The sequence below is a fragment of the Dromiciops gliroides genome, chromosome 2, assembly GCF_019393635.1.
Source record: "Dromiciops gliroides isolate mDroGli1 chromosome 2, mDroGli1.pri, whole genome shotgun sequence".
Taxonomy (NCBI): Eukaryota; Metazoa; Chordata; class Mammalia; order Microbiotheria; family Microbiotheriidae; genus Dromiciops; species Dromiciops gliroides.
Genome location: NC_057862.1, coordinates 509611947 through 509630034, shown reverse-complemented (window position 1 = coordinate 509630034; position 18088 = coordinate 509611947). Strand labels below are relative to the sequence as shown.

General features: G+C 36.5%; 1 protein-coding gene across 7 annotated transcripts in view; it reads right to left on the bottom strand.

Moving 5' to 3' along the window:
• Positions 1-18088, bottom strand: part of ARHGEF10 (Rho guanine nucleotide exchange factor 10) — a 233289-nt gene that overhangs the window by 107336 nt on the left and 107865 nt on the right. For 6 of the 7 annotated variants that reach the window (XM_043985031.1, XM_043985030.1, XM_043985034.1 and 3 more), the window contains 6 exons: positions 16344-16421; positions 16018-16197; positions 13927-14043; positions 10921-11013; positions 5600-5770; positions 2834-2979 (listed from right to left, as the gene is read on the bottom strand). In XM_043985031.1, the coding sequence (XP_043840966.1) occupies positions 2834-2979; positions 5600-5770; positions 10921-11013; positions 13927-14043; positions 16018-16197; positions 16344-16421 (785 nt within the window). The remainder of the gene's footprint in view (positions 1-2833; positions 2980-5599; positions 5771-10920; positions 11014-13926; positions 14044-16017; positions 16198-16343; positions 16422-18088) is intronic. The other variant, XM_043985033.1, reaches the window with a different exon arrangement.

Sequence of the window (18088 nt, the reverse complement as noted above, 5' to 3'; positions counted from 1 at the left end):
TGACCTCAGACACTTGACACTTACTAGCTGTGTGACCCTGGGCAAGTCACTTAACCCCCATTGCCTCACCAAAAAAAAAAAAAAAAAAAGAGAAATGTAGGCCATGGAGTAGAGTATTTTTGGAAGACTTCTTGAAGAGGAGTTTCCCTTTTAATTGAAACGATCACTTAAGTAATTCAAGAATTACTGAGGAATCAACATAAATCAACTTCTAAATTCAGGTGCAGGAAAACTGGAAAGAAACCAGTAGCCTATGAAATAATTTTGCCAACAACTAGTTTTGTATTTTTGTCTACTACTTTCTCTGGACCTCATGTTTCCTGTAAAATGGTGGTGGTGGATTACCTATGCTCCCTGCTCTCAACTAGAGGGTCAGCCCTGCATTCCATGCATGCCTATGCCTAATGGGGACATCTGAGGTAGAATCAGTATTAGGGACTTACTGGGGACTCAAGTCACCTTTCATTTTTCTCTTCCTGCCCTTGTCTTATCCTGGCCACTGGCCATTGTCCACTGTCTCGAATACAGTGATCATGCTTTTCCTCAAACCTATATCCTTTTTTTTGTCCCTCTACTCCCATGTTTAGATTTTGGGGCACCTTGAAAACAATATTCATGTTTTTCTTCCCCTTCTCTCTTTACCTCATGCTCCCAAACTTGTGATGAGTTAGGTAGGGCTCTAGTTTAGAAATAAAAGTTGGGTAGTAACTGGGAAAATTTTTTTAAATGTAGTTCTGGTATCTCTCAGATATAACCTCTCAGAGTGCTGAATGAAACTCCTTGACAAACCTGTAACTTCAGATGAAGATGGACCCTCCTTCCTCAAATACTTCACATAATCTTCAAGTATCCTTTTGCCAAGATCTCTCTTTTTTTTTTTAATAATTGTTGCTCCACTTTGTGTCACAGTTATTTGTCTCTTCGTCCTTCCCTTCATTACATATGAAGCTCCTTGAGAACAGGGCCTCTGTTCTATCTTTATATCCCTAATACCAAGAACAGTACCTTGCCCATAGCAGGTATTTAACATAACTTTGATGAGCAAAAAAGAACATGTCTACAGATTAATAGTTGAGAAGCTTGTATAAAATTAGTATATAAAAATACAGCAGGAATGAGACTATAAGAATGAAATAAGTGGACAAGGTACTTGACAATTATCTAACAAAATTAGGATAATAAGGATAAAATGGAATATAATAGTTATAGTGACACTTATTCTTCTAGATTCAATTTTAGCACAACACACTAGTTATGTAGCTATTTCTAAAGCTCCTGAAATCACGCAACTATCCTTGTTATAGGAAGATAAATATCAAATTTACTATAACATACATAAAACAAAAGACATGTTCATGAAAAACTTTAAAAAATAAAAAGGTCCCACCTATTTTCTTGGTTATTTACCCTCAACATATAATATTGACATATCCTATGTAATTATACAAGAATAACATATGTATGAAGTTTACTGAGTGGAGCAAGCAGCTGGAGTGACAGAAGTTGGGTAATGACCAAGAAGAACAACTGCAATGGGATTTACAAGGGTTATAAAAAGAACAAAATCCAATTTCTAGATTCTGAAATTGTCCATGTGCACATTTCAAAAATAAGTAATCACATAGTGGGTGTTAAATGTTAAAAGACCCTTAAAAAGCATTAATGTACCTGCCTAACTTATAAAAATCATTTTAAACACCTACAGTGTTTAGGGCATTATGCTTGGTACTATAGAGAGGCTAAAACAATTAGATGAGATGCAGTGCCTGCCTTTAAATAACTTATAATTTAGTTACATAAGTAACTTTAAATCATAACAATTCATGGCAAGTACAAATTAGGGTCATATATTTAGGGATATAAGGGACCTTAAAGATAATTTAGTTTAACCCAATTCAAAGACAAGGAAACTGAGGGTCAAAGAGGTAAAATGATTTGACCACCGTACTAAGTACTAAGAAAGAACCCAGATCCTCTGATTTCAAATCCATTATTCTTTCTATTATACCATGCTGCCACTTTCTCATTAGGAATATACAAAAAAAGTACAACATGAGTCGCAAGAGGAAAGGCTGTTAATGATAGGTAAGTCCAAGAAGGCTAATGAAAATTTAAGATGGGTTTTACAGAACTGGGTAGGAAGTAAACATATGACATGTCAGGGGAGGGAGTTCCAAAAATGAGATGAGCATGAGCAAAGCCATGATCAGAGGACAAAGGATAGGTGAGCTTAGCTTGGAGTGGAGAGTATGAAGGGGAGAAGTATAAGATAAGTTAAATAGATCACAAGACAGTGTTTTACAAAAAAGAAAAAAATCCAAAGAATGTCAGAGACAGAACGGAGCGAAAATAACATGGGAGTAGTAAGAAAAGCAGAATTTTAGTCTTGGCTTTTTCATTTACTACCTCTGACCTTGGAGACATAATTTCCTCTTTCTGAGCCTCAGTTTCCTTATTTGTAAAATGGAAAGGTTAAATTGGGTGATCTTTAAGCATCCCTTTCCAAATCTAACATTCTATATCTAAAGTGAGAGAGTTATTAAAATGTTCCAGGTAAGCAAAGATCATATGACTGAGTAGAGAGGGAGCTGGCCTGAGACTCAAGACAACCTGAGTTCACATCTTGCTTCTGCTACATACTGGCTGTGTAACCTTGAGAGAATAACTTAACCTCTCAGTGCTCTAGGCAAGAAGGTGCTGAAGTAAATTGGTAAAGGAAGTTTCCTCAGCCTTATATCAGTGAAATCACAGATCAAGTCCTTATCCTAATTATACAAAAAGTATATGACAATAATTTCAAACAGCCAATGTGATTACTCAAACTTATACTTACCGGGCACTAACAGTAGCACACATTAACACATCATTCAACATGAAGAGTCGACGTTCTTTGGTTTTGACAATTTCTCCTTTGTCATTATAAACCGTTTCTACCATGTCATCGGAACGAATGAGGTATCTATTGCCACTGCTGAGAAGCTAAATTTTCAGAATATTCAAAATGTAGTAATAATAATAACAATTCATAATAATAATCCATTACAATTAACCCAATGGCAAAAACACATGCAAACATCATGGCAGATTGTATTTATTCATGTTGTTGCTATGCTACATATCCTTAAAATATAAAGAAAAGCCACACTGATCTAGTTGCTCAAAATTCATGCCCCATGAATTTATTTGCAATGGGACAAGTGACAGCATTAAAAGAAGTTGTTCACTACCAAAACAGGCATTTCCATAGCCATGCATATGGAAACTTTCCTTTAAAAAACATTTTCAAATTGACAGAAATTTGAGAAGTCATTTATTTTACCTACCACTTAACCTAATGCTTTTATTCAAACTAATTCACCAAATAAATACTCCATCCCTTACAGACTTCCAAGTCCTTGTTTACACTGTTATTTTATAGTACACATTGCTTTCAAAAGTTTTAAGTTGTTGTGCAGTGTGTGTACATTTTGCCTATACTAAAGGATGCCCGTACTTCAGTGAAATGGCCTAGGAATAATCTATGTCATCAACAGAATACAAGGGCTTTCCTTCTTGATTTTTTACATTAAAATTAAAAATGTAAATACAAGCCATTTCATAGGAATACAGATTGAGATCTAGAGAAATTTTGGAAGCTATAATTTTACAGAGGAGGAAACTGAGGCCCAGGGAGATTAAGTGACTTTCCTGTCACAAAGTTCTAAATAAATATCAGGATGAAGTTCTGAACCTAGATTTTCTGACTCCAAAATCAGTTTTTCATTATACCATATACTGCATTATTCCCAAACTACTTTGATATTCAATAACCTTTCCTCTATTTGTCTAATGAGAAATATATCAGTATAAAACATTTTCTTCCAACCACTTTTACTTTTGCTTCCCCAATTCTAATAATTAACAAAATGGAAAAACACTGGATAAGCAATTTAATTTAGCACAACCAAACTGGCTTGCATAGTCTATTTAGAATTTTAGGCTATATAAGTAGTTGATTATTCAGCAATGATTCTTCCAGTAACTAAAATAGTTTGTGGTTTGTGTGGTGAGGTGGCTGAGTGTTAAATATGAGCTGATCATTTGAAGAAGGCTCTGATATTTAAGGCTATTTTATATTTTGGATCTGGGAGAAGAAAATCTTAAGAAACATTAGCAAACAGAAGTCTGTTTGGATTTCAGACGGGCTAGACACTTCCCATACTCACAAATGCAGTTCATGACATTTTTTGGAGGAATATACTGATTTCCTATATGAACATTAGCAAATCATAACCTCCCTGAGCCTCTGATTTTTCATTTGAAAAGAGTTGTACTAAATGATATCTAAGCTCCTTTCCAGTTCAAATTCCTATGCTCCTAAGAAGTAGGCCAAAACTGTTTTTTCCCCAGACTCAATTTCCTTATCTGTAAAATTATTAGATCAGGCTAGAAATTCTCTAAAGTATTGTCAAGTTCCAAAATTCTACAATTCTATATATCCCAGGTCTGTCACTTGCTTATTTGATATTGAGACCACCTCTCTGGGATTTCAGTTTCTTCATCTGTTATAAAAAGGGAAGGAAGTAGGTATAGATGATTTCCAAGGTCTTTCCCAGTTCTAAATCTATAATCCTATGTTGTCTAGTCAAAAATATTAAAGTATAAGTGCTCTGATCCCCTTTAAAAATGAACAGAATACAGGATTTTGAGCCTGAAGAGACCTGAGAGATCATCTACTCTAACCCTCTCATTTTATAATGAGGAATAATGACTAAAGAGGTTATATGATTTGTGTAAGATCACACCAGGATTTGAACCTAGGTCCTCTGGTTTCACATTTTCATTGTATCACAAAGAAAAGCAGCAGTTATACTGTATCATTAGGTATTATTAATTCTTTGCTTTCCCTATGGTACTCAGCCTAGTGTTGCAAAGAAAAAAAAAACTTTGACATTTGCCACTTCTCTGCAAGTATTAAATGATAAGTGCATGAAAACTATTTCAAGAAGATTATTACTATTTTCTCTTCATATAGTAGGTAGATACTGACAAATACCATGATAAAATCCATAGAAAATTAGAAAATAATCTATAAAGAACAAAAATATTTCAGTCTGACAAGACAGAATGTAAAATTTGTGGGTTTTTTTAGATAGTACAAAGAACTACAGGGCAAGAAAGAACTCATATGCCTAAGAAAAAGATAAAATGTCTCTTTTAAAAAAAAACTTATTTTCAATTATTCAAAACAAAGAAATTATGCAGATTGACAGGTGTCCACTGACCGGGTAGTACCTACAGGAAGTTAGGCGAACACTCAAGAAAATTAGATTACTTGGAAGTAAGATGATTTTTTCTTGAAAAGATAAAAGCCCTTAAATCTAGGGACCGCTTCTGAAAAAGTAAAGTCTATCACTCTTGGGAATCTGGTAAATATGATAAAGGTCAGTTTTAAAAATTAGCAAGTGCTTCGGGCTGTTATTTCAGACTATATTTTGAATGAGAAAGGAATATGGTGACTTTTAAAATATTATTGTAAACTTTCTAAGAAAGTTATGGTACATTGGTGCATAAAAAGAAAGCAGAAGTCTCAGGATATAGGTTAAAAAAATTATTCCACCTTGTTCAGGTATCTTTCGTTTATGGCTTTGGCTATCTGTTTGATTTCGCATCTCTGATCCGCATCTCTTTTCCTTTCATTGAGCTTCTCCGCTAATGTTTCAAGCTCTGTAAGCGCCATCTGCAGGGGTAGCCTGTCAGGATGTCCTTTTGTGGTATTCTTCAACATGTCCTTTTGGGGGAAAAAATGATAAAGCTGAGAGGGAAAGGTATGATGGTTCCTGACAAAAAAAAAGAAAAAGAAGTAGGCTGCTATTCTTGAGAAACTTCTCATCCCCCACAACTGCGTTATTCACGACTCCTGGGAAAGAAGGAAATGACATTAATTGCTTCTAGTGAAAAATAAATCAAGCACCTTGGGAACAAGATTTGCCTCCAGTGAATCACTATTTGGCTGAACATGCAAGCAGCCTTTTGGGAAAAGAAACAATGGCTCATGCAATGGCATCATTAATAGAAAAAAATAGCTAGTCTTTTATAATAAAATTAATACTGATCCTCTGCCTAAAGCCATCCCTTTAAGGCTCATTGTGGGACAGAAGTGAGCCTGAGTTCTCGAAGGCTGTGCCAAAGGAGCAAAAGGTCTGGCAGGTTCTACCAAACTGGAAAGGCTACAAATAGGGACCCAGCAATGGACTTTATGTAGTGAATGAGAAGTAAGAACACTGGATGGTACTACACAATCTTGGAAACAAGTTGCTTTCTGAAGTTTTGTCCACCAGAATATTGCTTATAAAACCCAAGCACTAACTTTTCCTCCACTGAGACCATGTTAAAATTAGTGGCATTCCCTCAACCAGCAAATACAATGCCATCCTATTCCTGTATCTGGGTGGTATATGTGGGGACTCATGAATAGAGCTCCAGCCTTAGTGTATGATGAGTCACAAACACTTTTACACTTTACACACTCCTCCATGAAAGAACTGTGCTCTATTTCAAATAACTTATTTTAAAAAAATAACCACTTACCATATATAGGATTATGCTGTTTATTATATAATGCTCAATAACATTTTAATATGACAGGCAAGAGACACATACAAGGATATATACAATAATTTGTAACCTTTCTAATCTGACCTCTACTCTTTTCCAAAATGAAACCTCACTCCAAATACTATAGTCTCCTCAATGTCATCTGAACATGACAAACTTATTCCCAACCTCACCTAAAATAATATTTAAAAATCAATCTGTAAATATTAAGTTTCTACTGTTCATGGTGCTAAGCACTGTGCTTGGAGCAAGGAATACAAATAGAAAAGAGATATTGTACACCCTCAAAAAGAGACTGAAAGTTTATATTATTGAGGGGATAAAATATGTCCAGAGGTCAATAAATGCAGCATATCTATAAGAGAAACAAGAAGTGATTTCAGGAGGTGGAGTGTTTGCTTAACAACTGGAGGGATCAGAAAAGTCCTTGTGAATGAAGTGACTCTAGATCTAAACCTTAAAGGGAGACAGGGATTCCTAAAAAGAAAAGTGAGGAAGGAGACCATTCTAGGTATTAGAGGGGCAGGGCAGAGAAATGCCATGGAGGCAGGAGATGAAAATGTAGAATATGGAGAACAGCAAGTAGCCTAGTTTGGCTGGACCACAGCATGTATGAAGGGGAGTAATGTGTAATCAGACTGGAAAGATATAGGCTGGAGGCAGATTGTGAATGATCTTAAATGTCACATAGAGGAGCGTGTATTTTATTATAGAGATAATGACGTTCCTTCAGTAGGGGAGTGATACAGTCAGACTTGAACTTGAGAAATATCAATTTGGAAGCTGTGTGGAGGACAGATTGCAGAGGAGAAACAAGCAGACCAATTACGAGGCTATTTCAATTGTCCAGGCAAGAGATAATGATTGCCTGCAGTAGAATGGTGGGGTATGAGTACAAAGGAAGCCAGATGCAAGAGACATACGACTTGCCAATTGACTGCATATGTAAAGTGAGAAGGAAGAGTTGAGGATGGAACTTCTGAACCTAGGTGACTGTAAGAAAGGCATAGCCCCTGACAGAAACAGGGAGTTTGAGAGGAGGAAGGAGTTTGGTAGAAAGATGTTTGGTTTGAGGTATGTTGATTTTGCAATACCTGTGGAACACCTAGGTGATGTCTAGCAGAATGCAGGTGATTCAGAACTAGAGTCACAAGACTGGGGCTGGAGATATTGTTCTGAGAGTCATCTGCATACATATAATAGGTAAATCCTTAAGGAAAAGTTGAATTAATGGAGAAAGTGCTTTGTAAGCTTTAAAGTGCTATAGAAATGAGTTATTATCATCTCCACAGTGTGCTGTGCATCATATGGAACTCTTGGGGAAAAGGAAGCCCATCCTAAGACCTAGAGTGCTAAGGAGCTTCAGACATCATCTAGTCTGACACCCTGAGTTTTACAGGTGAGGAAAACAGAGATTAAAGAAAGGAAACTATCTAGCCCAAGGTCACACAGATAGCATGCAGTAAAGCCAGGATTTGAACCCAGTCCCTGGGACTTGCAACCCAGTGTTCTTTGCATGAGAGCATCCTCCCAAAGGTCTGGAATTTAAGAATACCTCAAAGGACCAAGCACATTTTTTCTGTCAATTGACAAGCCTGGGCTAGATAGAATCAACTGATTCTTTCTGGAAATGCTTAGGGCAGTTATCCAAAGCCAGTAATGTTGGTGGCAGAAGCACTGAAGCCACATCTGTATGACTGCTCCTGTTTAAAAGCATCTTTGACAGCCTCACCCACACGATGCAGTACCTGTAAGATACCATGCCTGCCTGACCACCCTACTCTGTTGTACCAATGTATCTCTGGGGCAAAAAGGCTAAGAGTTGCAGGACAAGGCACACCTTCACAGACTTGGGCAAAAGTCTTTTATCTCATGCCTGTCAAAGGATGCCAACAAATTTTGGCTGCCCAAGAAGCTATTATATGTTACTCCCTGAGGGATGTATATTGTTTTCAATTTAATAAGCATTTATTAAATACCTAATACATGCAAAGTTCTTGGGGGTTGGGGAAGGAGGGGTGTAGTTTGAACAATATTGGACTCAGAAGATCCCTAACAGCAGCCCTGATAAACTGTTATCCAGCCTTGACTTGAAGAATTCCAGGGAGAAGCCTTCAAGCAATTATGAAGTGATTAAAATGCCCATATCCTTTGATCCAGAGACTCTATTGCTGAACTTATACCCTAAGGAAGTCATTGGTAAGAAGAAAGACAGAACATATACCAAAATATCCATAGCAGCACTTTTTGTGAAAGCAAAATGGATGCAAAGAAATTGTCCATTGACTGGGAAATAGCTAAACAAATTGTGGTACAAGAATGTAATGGAATATTACTGTATTACAAGAAATGATGAATGTGATGAATCTGGAGAAGCATGGAAAGATCTATATGAACTGATGTAGAGTGAAATAAACAGACCCAAGAAAACAATGTAAAACAGTGACGGTAACAATGTAATTGGAAAGAACGACACACCAAAATACCAAAAGTAAATGAATGTATCAAAATTACTACATTGCACATGATTCAAATGAAGAGATATGAGAAGACACTCCTGACATACTCTTTCATGGAGGCAGGAAGTCCATAGATGTTGTACATTGCATATTTTGGGTCTTTTTCAATATGTTGATCTCCTATAATGATTTTTTTTCCTCCTCTTTTCTTTTAAAAAACAAAAAACTATATGTTTTATGGGATGGCTCTCTGAGAAAGGTATGGGGAAGAATTGTGGAGAAAACCATGGAGATGTAAAAAACAAAAGTAATCAGTAAAAACAAACAAACAAACAAAAAGACTTCTTGGCAGAGTTTCCCAAATACCAGTTTAGGCCTAAGGCTGATTCAACTAATTAATGTCTAATCAATTTTAATAAGCAGGAAACCTACCCCATGTCCATTTGGTTTAATTAAAATGAGCAGCTGATTGAATCTGAAGAGTAATAACAAAGGAGAAATTAGGACATAGCATAAATCTAAACTACGGGGGTGGAAAATCATCAGGAATAATGTTCAATAAGCATGCCCATTTGTTTTAAAAAGGTAAATTGTCTCTTCTCAGTTCTATCTTATGGCCTTTTGAGGTGATTCAGAGGTGCTTATTGCTACAAACTTATACATAATAGACCCTCTGCCACCCTTCTTCTACAGATAGCAAAATACATGGTACATTAACCCTAATTTTAAAGAAATGTTTTGCTAATGAAATGCGTAAAATTTCTCCTCAATTTGTAAATAATTTGATCTCAACAAAAGTTCTCAGTTTAAATAGTAATTATTCCCTTTTTCTTACACCTCTAATCTTGCCTTATCCCTTTTCTATGTACACAGATGCTTAGATGTTCCCTTAGCTAGTGTTTAAAAAAAATTTCTCTAAAATCTACAACCTAATTAATGCCTGTCCCATGTCTGTTTCTGTCTGTCTCTGTTGGTCTTTGTCTCTGTCTCTCTTTCTCTCCCTCCATCTCTTTCTCTCTCTACACAATCTCCCCATCTCTCCTTTCTCCCTCACCAAAATTTTGACAGAATTGTCTTTATTCACTAAACTTACTTCCTCACCACCTTCTTATTTCCTAACTCCTTTCAATCTGGCTTCAGTCCCTCCCACACACAATGGAAAACTGTTCTCTCAAAACTGCAATAACAGACTCTTTAACCAATTAGATGATTTTTCCTCAGTCCTCATCCTCCTTGGCCTGTTCACAGTATTTGACGCTTTTCATCAGTTCCTCCTTCAGTTTCCATGACACTTCACTCTCCTGATTTTTCTGCTTCATTTGACACTGATGACCACTCTTTGGGTTTTTAGGACTTTGCTCACTCTCCCATGCTCCTCCTAATCATGCAATACCAGCACCATATTAATCTTCTGTAGATACAGCTCCAATCATCTCAAGTTAACAAGCACTTAAGTGTCAACTATGTGTGTTAGGCACTATGCTAAGGTCTAGGGATATGAAGGAAGGCAAAAATAGTCCCTGCTTTCAAGAAGCTTAAATCTAAACAGGAAGACAATATGCAAATAATCTTATACAAATAAAACATACAGTTTAAATTGGGCAAAAAAAATCCCAGAGGAAAAACACTAGCATTAATGGAGATCTGAAAGAATCCCTATTATCTATGTGAAAAAAATTCAAGTCTTAGCAGCCTGGTATTCAATATTATCTGCAATCAAATTGAAACATTAATAGGAGTCTCTTTTACCTACAGGGATTAGAGAAGAGACCTCTTTATTTCAAAAAGATTAAAAGACATTTAAAAGATAAATTATGGGAAAATGGAATAACTGGACGAACCAAACACATATCATGCTATTTACCTGGAGGAGGAGAATAAACTGTGGAAAGCGTTGTATTGGCTTCATCATCAAACCATAGAGGGTAATTCGATCAGGACTTGATTCTTGGCACTGCTATAAGAAGAATGTTGGACTGTTTATTTTCATTCTAAAACTGCTTGACATTTGATTTGAGGGAGCAGTTTTCTAATCCCTAAGGCTGTCTAGAGAGGACAGAAATTAAATGGTTGAGGAAGGAACTCATTGATGTTCATGGACTTGGCTGTTAGTTTTTAATACAGTAACAGGTTCTACCTAATAGAAAATGTTTCACCAATATTTCTGTTATACAAAACATTTTTTTCTGTTATGGGAGAATTTTTTTTACAGTAGTCAAAGGGTCATATCTCATCAGCTTCATAACTTGCCTTGCCTCATGCTTAACAGACCATAGCAATTCTCCAAACTGCCTTTACACAATAGAGGGGCCTCCTGGGATCTCTGCAGTTGTCACAAATTCATTTTAATCTCTATCAAATTTTTCAATGGGAAGGAAGTGCCCCTAAATCTGAGTATAGAAAGGTGGGGTTACAACCTCTAAAAGTCACAGAATCACTGAGATACAGTTCAGTACAAAGAACAGGACCTATGGCCAGAAAAATTAGGTTTGAGTTCCAGCTCTACCACTTACTAGCTGTGTGACCCCAGGTAAATCCTTTAACCTCTCAGAGTGCATCTGTGAAATGAAACAAGTGACCTTGATTCTATCCACCTCACAGGGATATTGTGAAGAGAGTACTTTGTAAGCCTTGAAATGTTATAGAAATAAGGGTTATTTTTATTGTTTTCTAAACATTATTAAATAAAACTCAACAGACACTTTTAAAGTACCTCACAAATCATCCCTTCAATAGGATCATAGATTTAAAGTGGAAATTATTTTGGAAATGTAGTTCAATCTCCTCACTTCCATGATCATGAGGGTAGTTAGGTAGCAGAGCTAGGATTCAAATCTAAGGTCTATTAACTCCATATCCAATGTTCTTTCCCCTATACTACATTGCTTGGTAATAGGGGGAAGGGGGTTGGCCTAAACAAGGCAAGTATGCTTTTTGGGTGGACATACTCAATGGAAAAACATGCTAGAACTAGAGACAGAAGACCTGGGTTCAAATCAAAGCTTTACCACTTAACCAAACTGCTGAATTGATAATAAATGTATGAAATTATGAAATAAAAGCAGATATACCTCATTCTTTGGGAACTTAGTGGAAAAGACCACAACTGGGGGAGGGAAATGAGGCAGCAATCACACCACAGAGGGTATGTCTGGAGGCAAAAAGCTCATAAAGTCAGAGACAAGGGGCAAAAAGTGAAGAGGTATAAAGAAGCAGACAGTAGGAATGGGGGATGGAGTGATGAAGTCAAGCAGTGTGAGGAAGAGGATGGGGAGGGGGAGAGGCAGAGGATATAATCCAATAAAACATGAATGAGAGTTGGGAACACTTAGCATACAGACCTGATGGAGATGGAAGAATGCTCTGGGGACAGGAGTTTGAGGGCTCATTTTTAGATTTCTTTTGGAAACAGACCAGTTCTTCTCTGTGCCACACAGTTAGTCTTAGATGGGATATGAAGCCAGGTCTTTCTGACTCTAAACCCAGCACTCTATTCACTATCCTCCCAACCCCAGTGCAAATGAGGTTGATGTCAAGCATCTATAGATAGCTAACATAGTATCTGAAGAGGAAATTTAATTTGATCCAAACATGCAGCAAGCTTTCATATCCTATTTTTATCATACTACCTGATATGCATCTTAGGCCTAGGGGAAAAGCACTGCCAGCTGATTAAATAGCATGTGTCAATATCCATTAGGCCTTTATAAGGGGCAGGGGGAGAGAAGTCAGTAAAACATTCTTCATGACTTCAAAGACAAACAGCCACGAAGTGGGGTCCTCGGTTATCTCCACTAAACATCAAAGGAAAAAGAAAAACAAATGTCTCCCCTGGTACTGGCTCAGTATACTCAGGGGGTTTGGCTTTTCAGTCCTTTGTTTTTAGACTGACCCCAAAAGAGGCCACTCTGACAAATAAGAACACGCTCTTTGTTATTCTGATCATGATGTTTCCTAAGATCAAGAGAAAGAAGCCTTTCTTTTTAAATGTTGCCTCAATATATCTACTTCATTTTTTTTACTTTTTACTTCTATATAATTATAGCAATTAACATTTATATAGCACTTTAAGGTTTGCAAAGCATTTTATACATGTTTTATCCTCACAACAACTCTGGAAGGCAGGTGATATTATTATCCCCATTTTATAGATGAAAAAACTGAGGCAGAGTTTAAGTGCCTTGCCAAGGGTCACATACTTATTACATGCCTGAAGTCACATTTGAAGTCAGGTACAGTGCTCTATCCACTACACCACCCAGCTATACAACAATAACATAAGGTTGGGTTTTGTTGTTGTTGTTTGTCTGATTCTAGGGTTCACTGGGGAAGTCCCAGTGAGCAAATTTCTTGTGCAAAGTCAATTGGCAACTTTATGACAATTTACAGTCTGAGAGAATTTTACCTAAGGCAATATTTGCCTAAGGTGACACAGCCAATAAACTTTAAAATTATATCCCAATAATATTGCTTTTCAATAATCTTAAAATACTTTCCTAAAATATCTCAAATTCTAGGACCAGTTCAATATCTCTAGTTCAATGCTAGTATCTAAACATTTATGGCAAATAATATTCTATACACGAAGGCTGGAAATAGTGATCACACACACGAAATCCTGGTTATCTATCTTAGATACAGATATTTTTAGTCACTTCCATTTTAAATGGAGAGTGTTGAAATAAAATATGAAATCAATATAATATTTTTGTTTTTGTTTTTTGGGGGTGAGGCAATTGGGGTTAAGTGACTTGCCCAGGGTCACACAGCTAGTACGTGTCAAGTGTCTGAGGCTGGATTTGAACTCAGGTCTTCCTAACTCCAGGGCCAGTGCTCTATCCACTGCGCCATAATATTAAAAAATACTTACCTTCAAAAAATCCAGAAAAGCTGGCTTGGTAGCACATGTTTTCTTGAGAATTCCCACGGCTGTACTAAAATTATTCACATATTCACTGTAAGCATCCAGTACCATGGATTTGGAAAACTAAAACATGAGAAAATAAATAATATTCAGGAATATATAAGTATGGAAAAACCAAAGTCTATAGATTCCAGCTTAGAATTTAATGAGTATCCTTTAAATTTCTATAATGTTTAAAAAACAAACAACCCTTCACAGTTCTTTTTTTTTTTTTAAATATTGAGCTTCTAATTAGTTGTCCTAAGACTGGCTGGCTAACTTTAGAATTATACTAAAAAGTCACTAAACTCTACATAGATTTTGACTTAGTGATACCACTATCAAGGATTACAAGAAGATCAAAGACAGAAGAAGAGAATCCATTCATAACAGAACATTTAAGACTTCACTTTGTGCTAAAGCAAAGAACCAGAAGAAAGTGTGCATTCCATCAATTGGGGAATAGCTGAACAAAATGTAGTGACAAGATCATACTATCATGAATGTAGTGGAAAATTATTGCTCCACAGAAATAGTGAATATGAAAAATTCAAAGAATCTTGGGGAGACTTGAACTGATGCAGAGTGAAGTAATCAGAACTAGAATAACAATTTAAACATTATCTACAAATAATGTAAAGGAAAATAACAATGAAAGACTCTAATCAATGAACTAACCCACTGAGGTTTCGTGGTGAAGCATACTCCTGCCTCTCAGCACAGAGGTGATGAATTCTAGGTGTGGAATGAGGCATTCATTTTCAGGTATGCCTAAATATTACTCTGTTTTGCTTGATTGTACTAGAGGAAGTGGTCTTGGCAAGGAAGACAACTTTTTTTGTCAGACCGGGGGAAAGAAGAAGAGAGTAGGAAATGAAGTTAGTGGAGGTTTGTGATAAAGAAAATAGAAAAGGGAACACATCTTGGATGCCCTCAGTATTTTCCTTAAAGAGACAAGCTAGTGGAAAGGGGGAATAGGACAATGTGTGGAAGCACTGAGGAGGAAAGAGATCTATAATAGTTTCTGTGGTGAAGCAGATAATCAGTTAGGGAAGAATAAAAAGGTAGTCTTGCTTCAGTGAGAGCCCAGTTGAAACTGAAGTACATAAATTTGTAATGCACCAGTCAGCAGTGTTGTAAGACTTCCTTCAGATTTGTTTATTGGCTCAAGTAGGAGCAAAGGAGGAATGTGGTGGGAATAATCCCAGGCTGAGGTGTAGAAAAAGAAGAGTGAATATAAGACAAGTGGGGGTGGTGGGGAGGGATAAGAGAAGAGGATAATGTAGAGTTGAAATGGATAAACTATTCAATTGAGGTTGGAGAAGGAAGAAGTTGAAGTCAATGCAGATATCTGCTATGTAGAAAGCACTGTGTAAATATCTTTTGACTCACCTTCATATCACAAAAACCCAGCCTAATTTGAGATTTTACGATATTCTCATATTTTAAATACAGCCCATGTTAAAAAACAGAGAGAAGCAATACAATGTAGTGGATAGGGAATCAGCTTTGGAGTCAGGAAGACTGGGATTCAAATTCAGCCTTTGTCACATACAAATGTGAAAACAAGTAAATAACTTTAACCTCTCCATGTCCCAGACAGTTTTCTAAGTCTCTAAATTTCATATGAATTCCTGGGATTCTCCTCACCAATGAAATCATAAGTCTGGATAAGTCTCAAAAATAGTTTAGTAAACAACATCAGGACAGTTTAAAATAATACTGTACCAATATAAAACATTAGTTGTGTATTATAAGATAATACACTAGATCACTGAAACAATTTTGTTCCCAACTTCTTTTTTACTTGATGAAATATATCTTCTTCCTTAACATTCTGAATATTAATCTATGCTTTGTTAGTGAATTTCTGTTTGAGCCTGACATAACACCATGGTCAAATCAATTGCATATATGATGTGCCTAATGTTTTCCCTTCCCACTATGTTCATCAGGTTAATGGTTCCCATGATTAGCAATACAAGTCCAATCTTCAGAGAGCCAAAAGAATGCATCCAAAGGAGGAATGAGAATATATGGATATGCTACTGCATTTACCGAAGCAACAAAGACATCTCCAATCATTTCAATGGAATCCCATTCTGATACCCGACTGGCCAAAGCAATCTGGAACATAGAATGACACTGAAGGATTTCCTTAATGCGATAAAACACCATCTTTAGTTTCCTTTCACTCAAAACCTTTGGTTCCATCTCTGAAAGTGGCTTCTCATATTGCTAGAATAAAAAAAATAGATTTTTTTTAAGTTTTGAAAAAAGATAAATCAAACAAATTCCTTGATTGGTAGTACCTATAAGTATTAAAGATTTAATTTACTAAACTATAGCAGTTTACAAAAAATACAATAATGACATTCAGGTACCTCCAAAATCCTTTTAAGAGCATCCACATAGTTTTTTTCACTATCAACAACTGAACCCAAAATATATCTTCTTACAACCTGTGAAAGATTTAAAAATATTATTAGAGAAGTTGCTGTATGTATCATACATGAAGCAGGAAATAATTTGCATTTTAGCTTTGGGGATGGCTAACAGTATTGTCATAAATAGAAAAATGACAGGGTGCTCAAAAAGCTAAATTTTTTACACTTTTGCTTGCCAGAAAAACTAAAAGAATCAATAAATTACAATAATTTTAGCGTGAAACAAGTTACAGGATCGAGAAACCTTTAAACATATATACGCATATATACATCTACCCCAGACATCTCACCACCAATTTTGCTTCTTTTTCTCTTTCTAAAAGGAAATAGTACCCTTTGGACCAGCACTCCAGAAACCATACCCTTTCCTCTCTCTTCCAGACCCCCCTCCCTCACCTCTGGGATTAGTCTACTCAGCTTTGGATCTAAACTCAGAAGGTGAGCTATCCTAATTGATGGCTGAGTGCTTCTCTCCTATCTCTAAGCCAGATCAGCCTCAACATTCACCCACCCATAACAACTTGCTAGCATCCTGTCACAGCACATGCAGCCACTGCCCTCTGTGCTCTATGCCCCAGGTTTTCACCTTTTGGTCAAGAGCAGTAATCATGGGGGCAGCTAGGTGGAGCAGTGAATAAAGCACTGGCCCTGGATTCAGGAGGACCTGAGTTCAAATCCAGCCTTAGACACTTGATACTTACTAGCTGGGTGAGCCCAGGCAAGTCATTTAACCCCCCATTGCCCCGCAAAAAAAAAAAAAAGAACAGTAATCATAGAATAGGACCTAGTCCAGTCCCCTCATTTTATAGTTTGAGGAAACTAAGGTCTGGGGAAATTAATTGACTTACCCAAGCTAACACAGGTAGAATGTATCAGAAACAGGATTGGAACTCAGATCCTCTGATGGCAGAGCAAATACCTATGGCAAATACTATTCCTACTATTCTCCAGACCTAAACTCCCTTCTCACAAACCACTCTCCTATATGTGTTGTCTTCCTCTATTAGAATATAAGCTCCTTAAAGATGGGAATTGTATGACTTTTATATTTATATCCCCAGCACTTAGTTCAAGGCTTGGCATATATCAGCCACTGGTATGCTTTTGTCATTCTAATCACTTAACATTTCCAAACCAAAAACAGATTTAAGAAAAAGACAAGTTACATTATAGCATTACTGCCCCCCCTCCACCAAAAAAAACCCAACAACATTCATTCAATAAGTGTTTCCTGAGTAGCAGCCTTATACATGGAACAGTACAGAGTGGATAATTGACAAAAGAAAATCTGGGATAGAATCTATCTCACAACACACACAAAAAATATGAACAATTACAATAATAACAACGATAATTTATTTTGAAAAAGAACTTTCAAAAAAAAGAACTTTCCTCAACAATAATCCTAGGAAGAGCATAAGGTATAATTATCTCTATTTTATAGCTAAAGAAACTGAGGCTCAGCCTTTGGGACAAAACTCATCACACAAAGTTATGATAGAACTCTTAAGTATTGGATCCAAAACGTATGCTCAGCTGTCTTGGCTCTGAATTTTGTATTCTTTTCACTATACCACACTGCTTTGTAAAAATCTTATTTTCTGAAAAAACGATTAATGTACTGGGGACAAGGAAGGATGAATGAAAGGAACTTAGCATAAGTGTATAATCAAAGCACATTA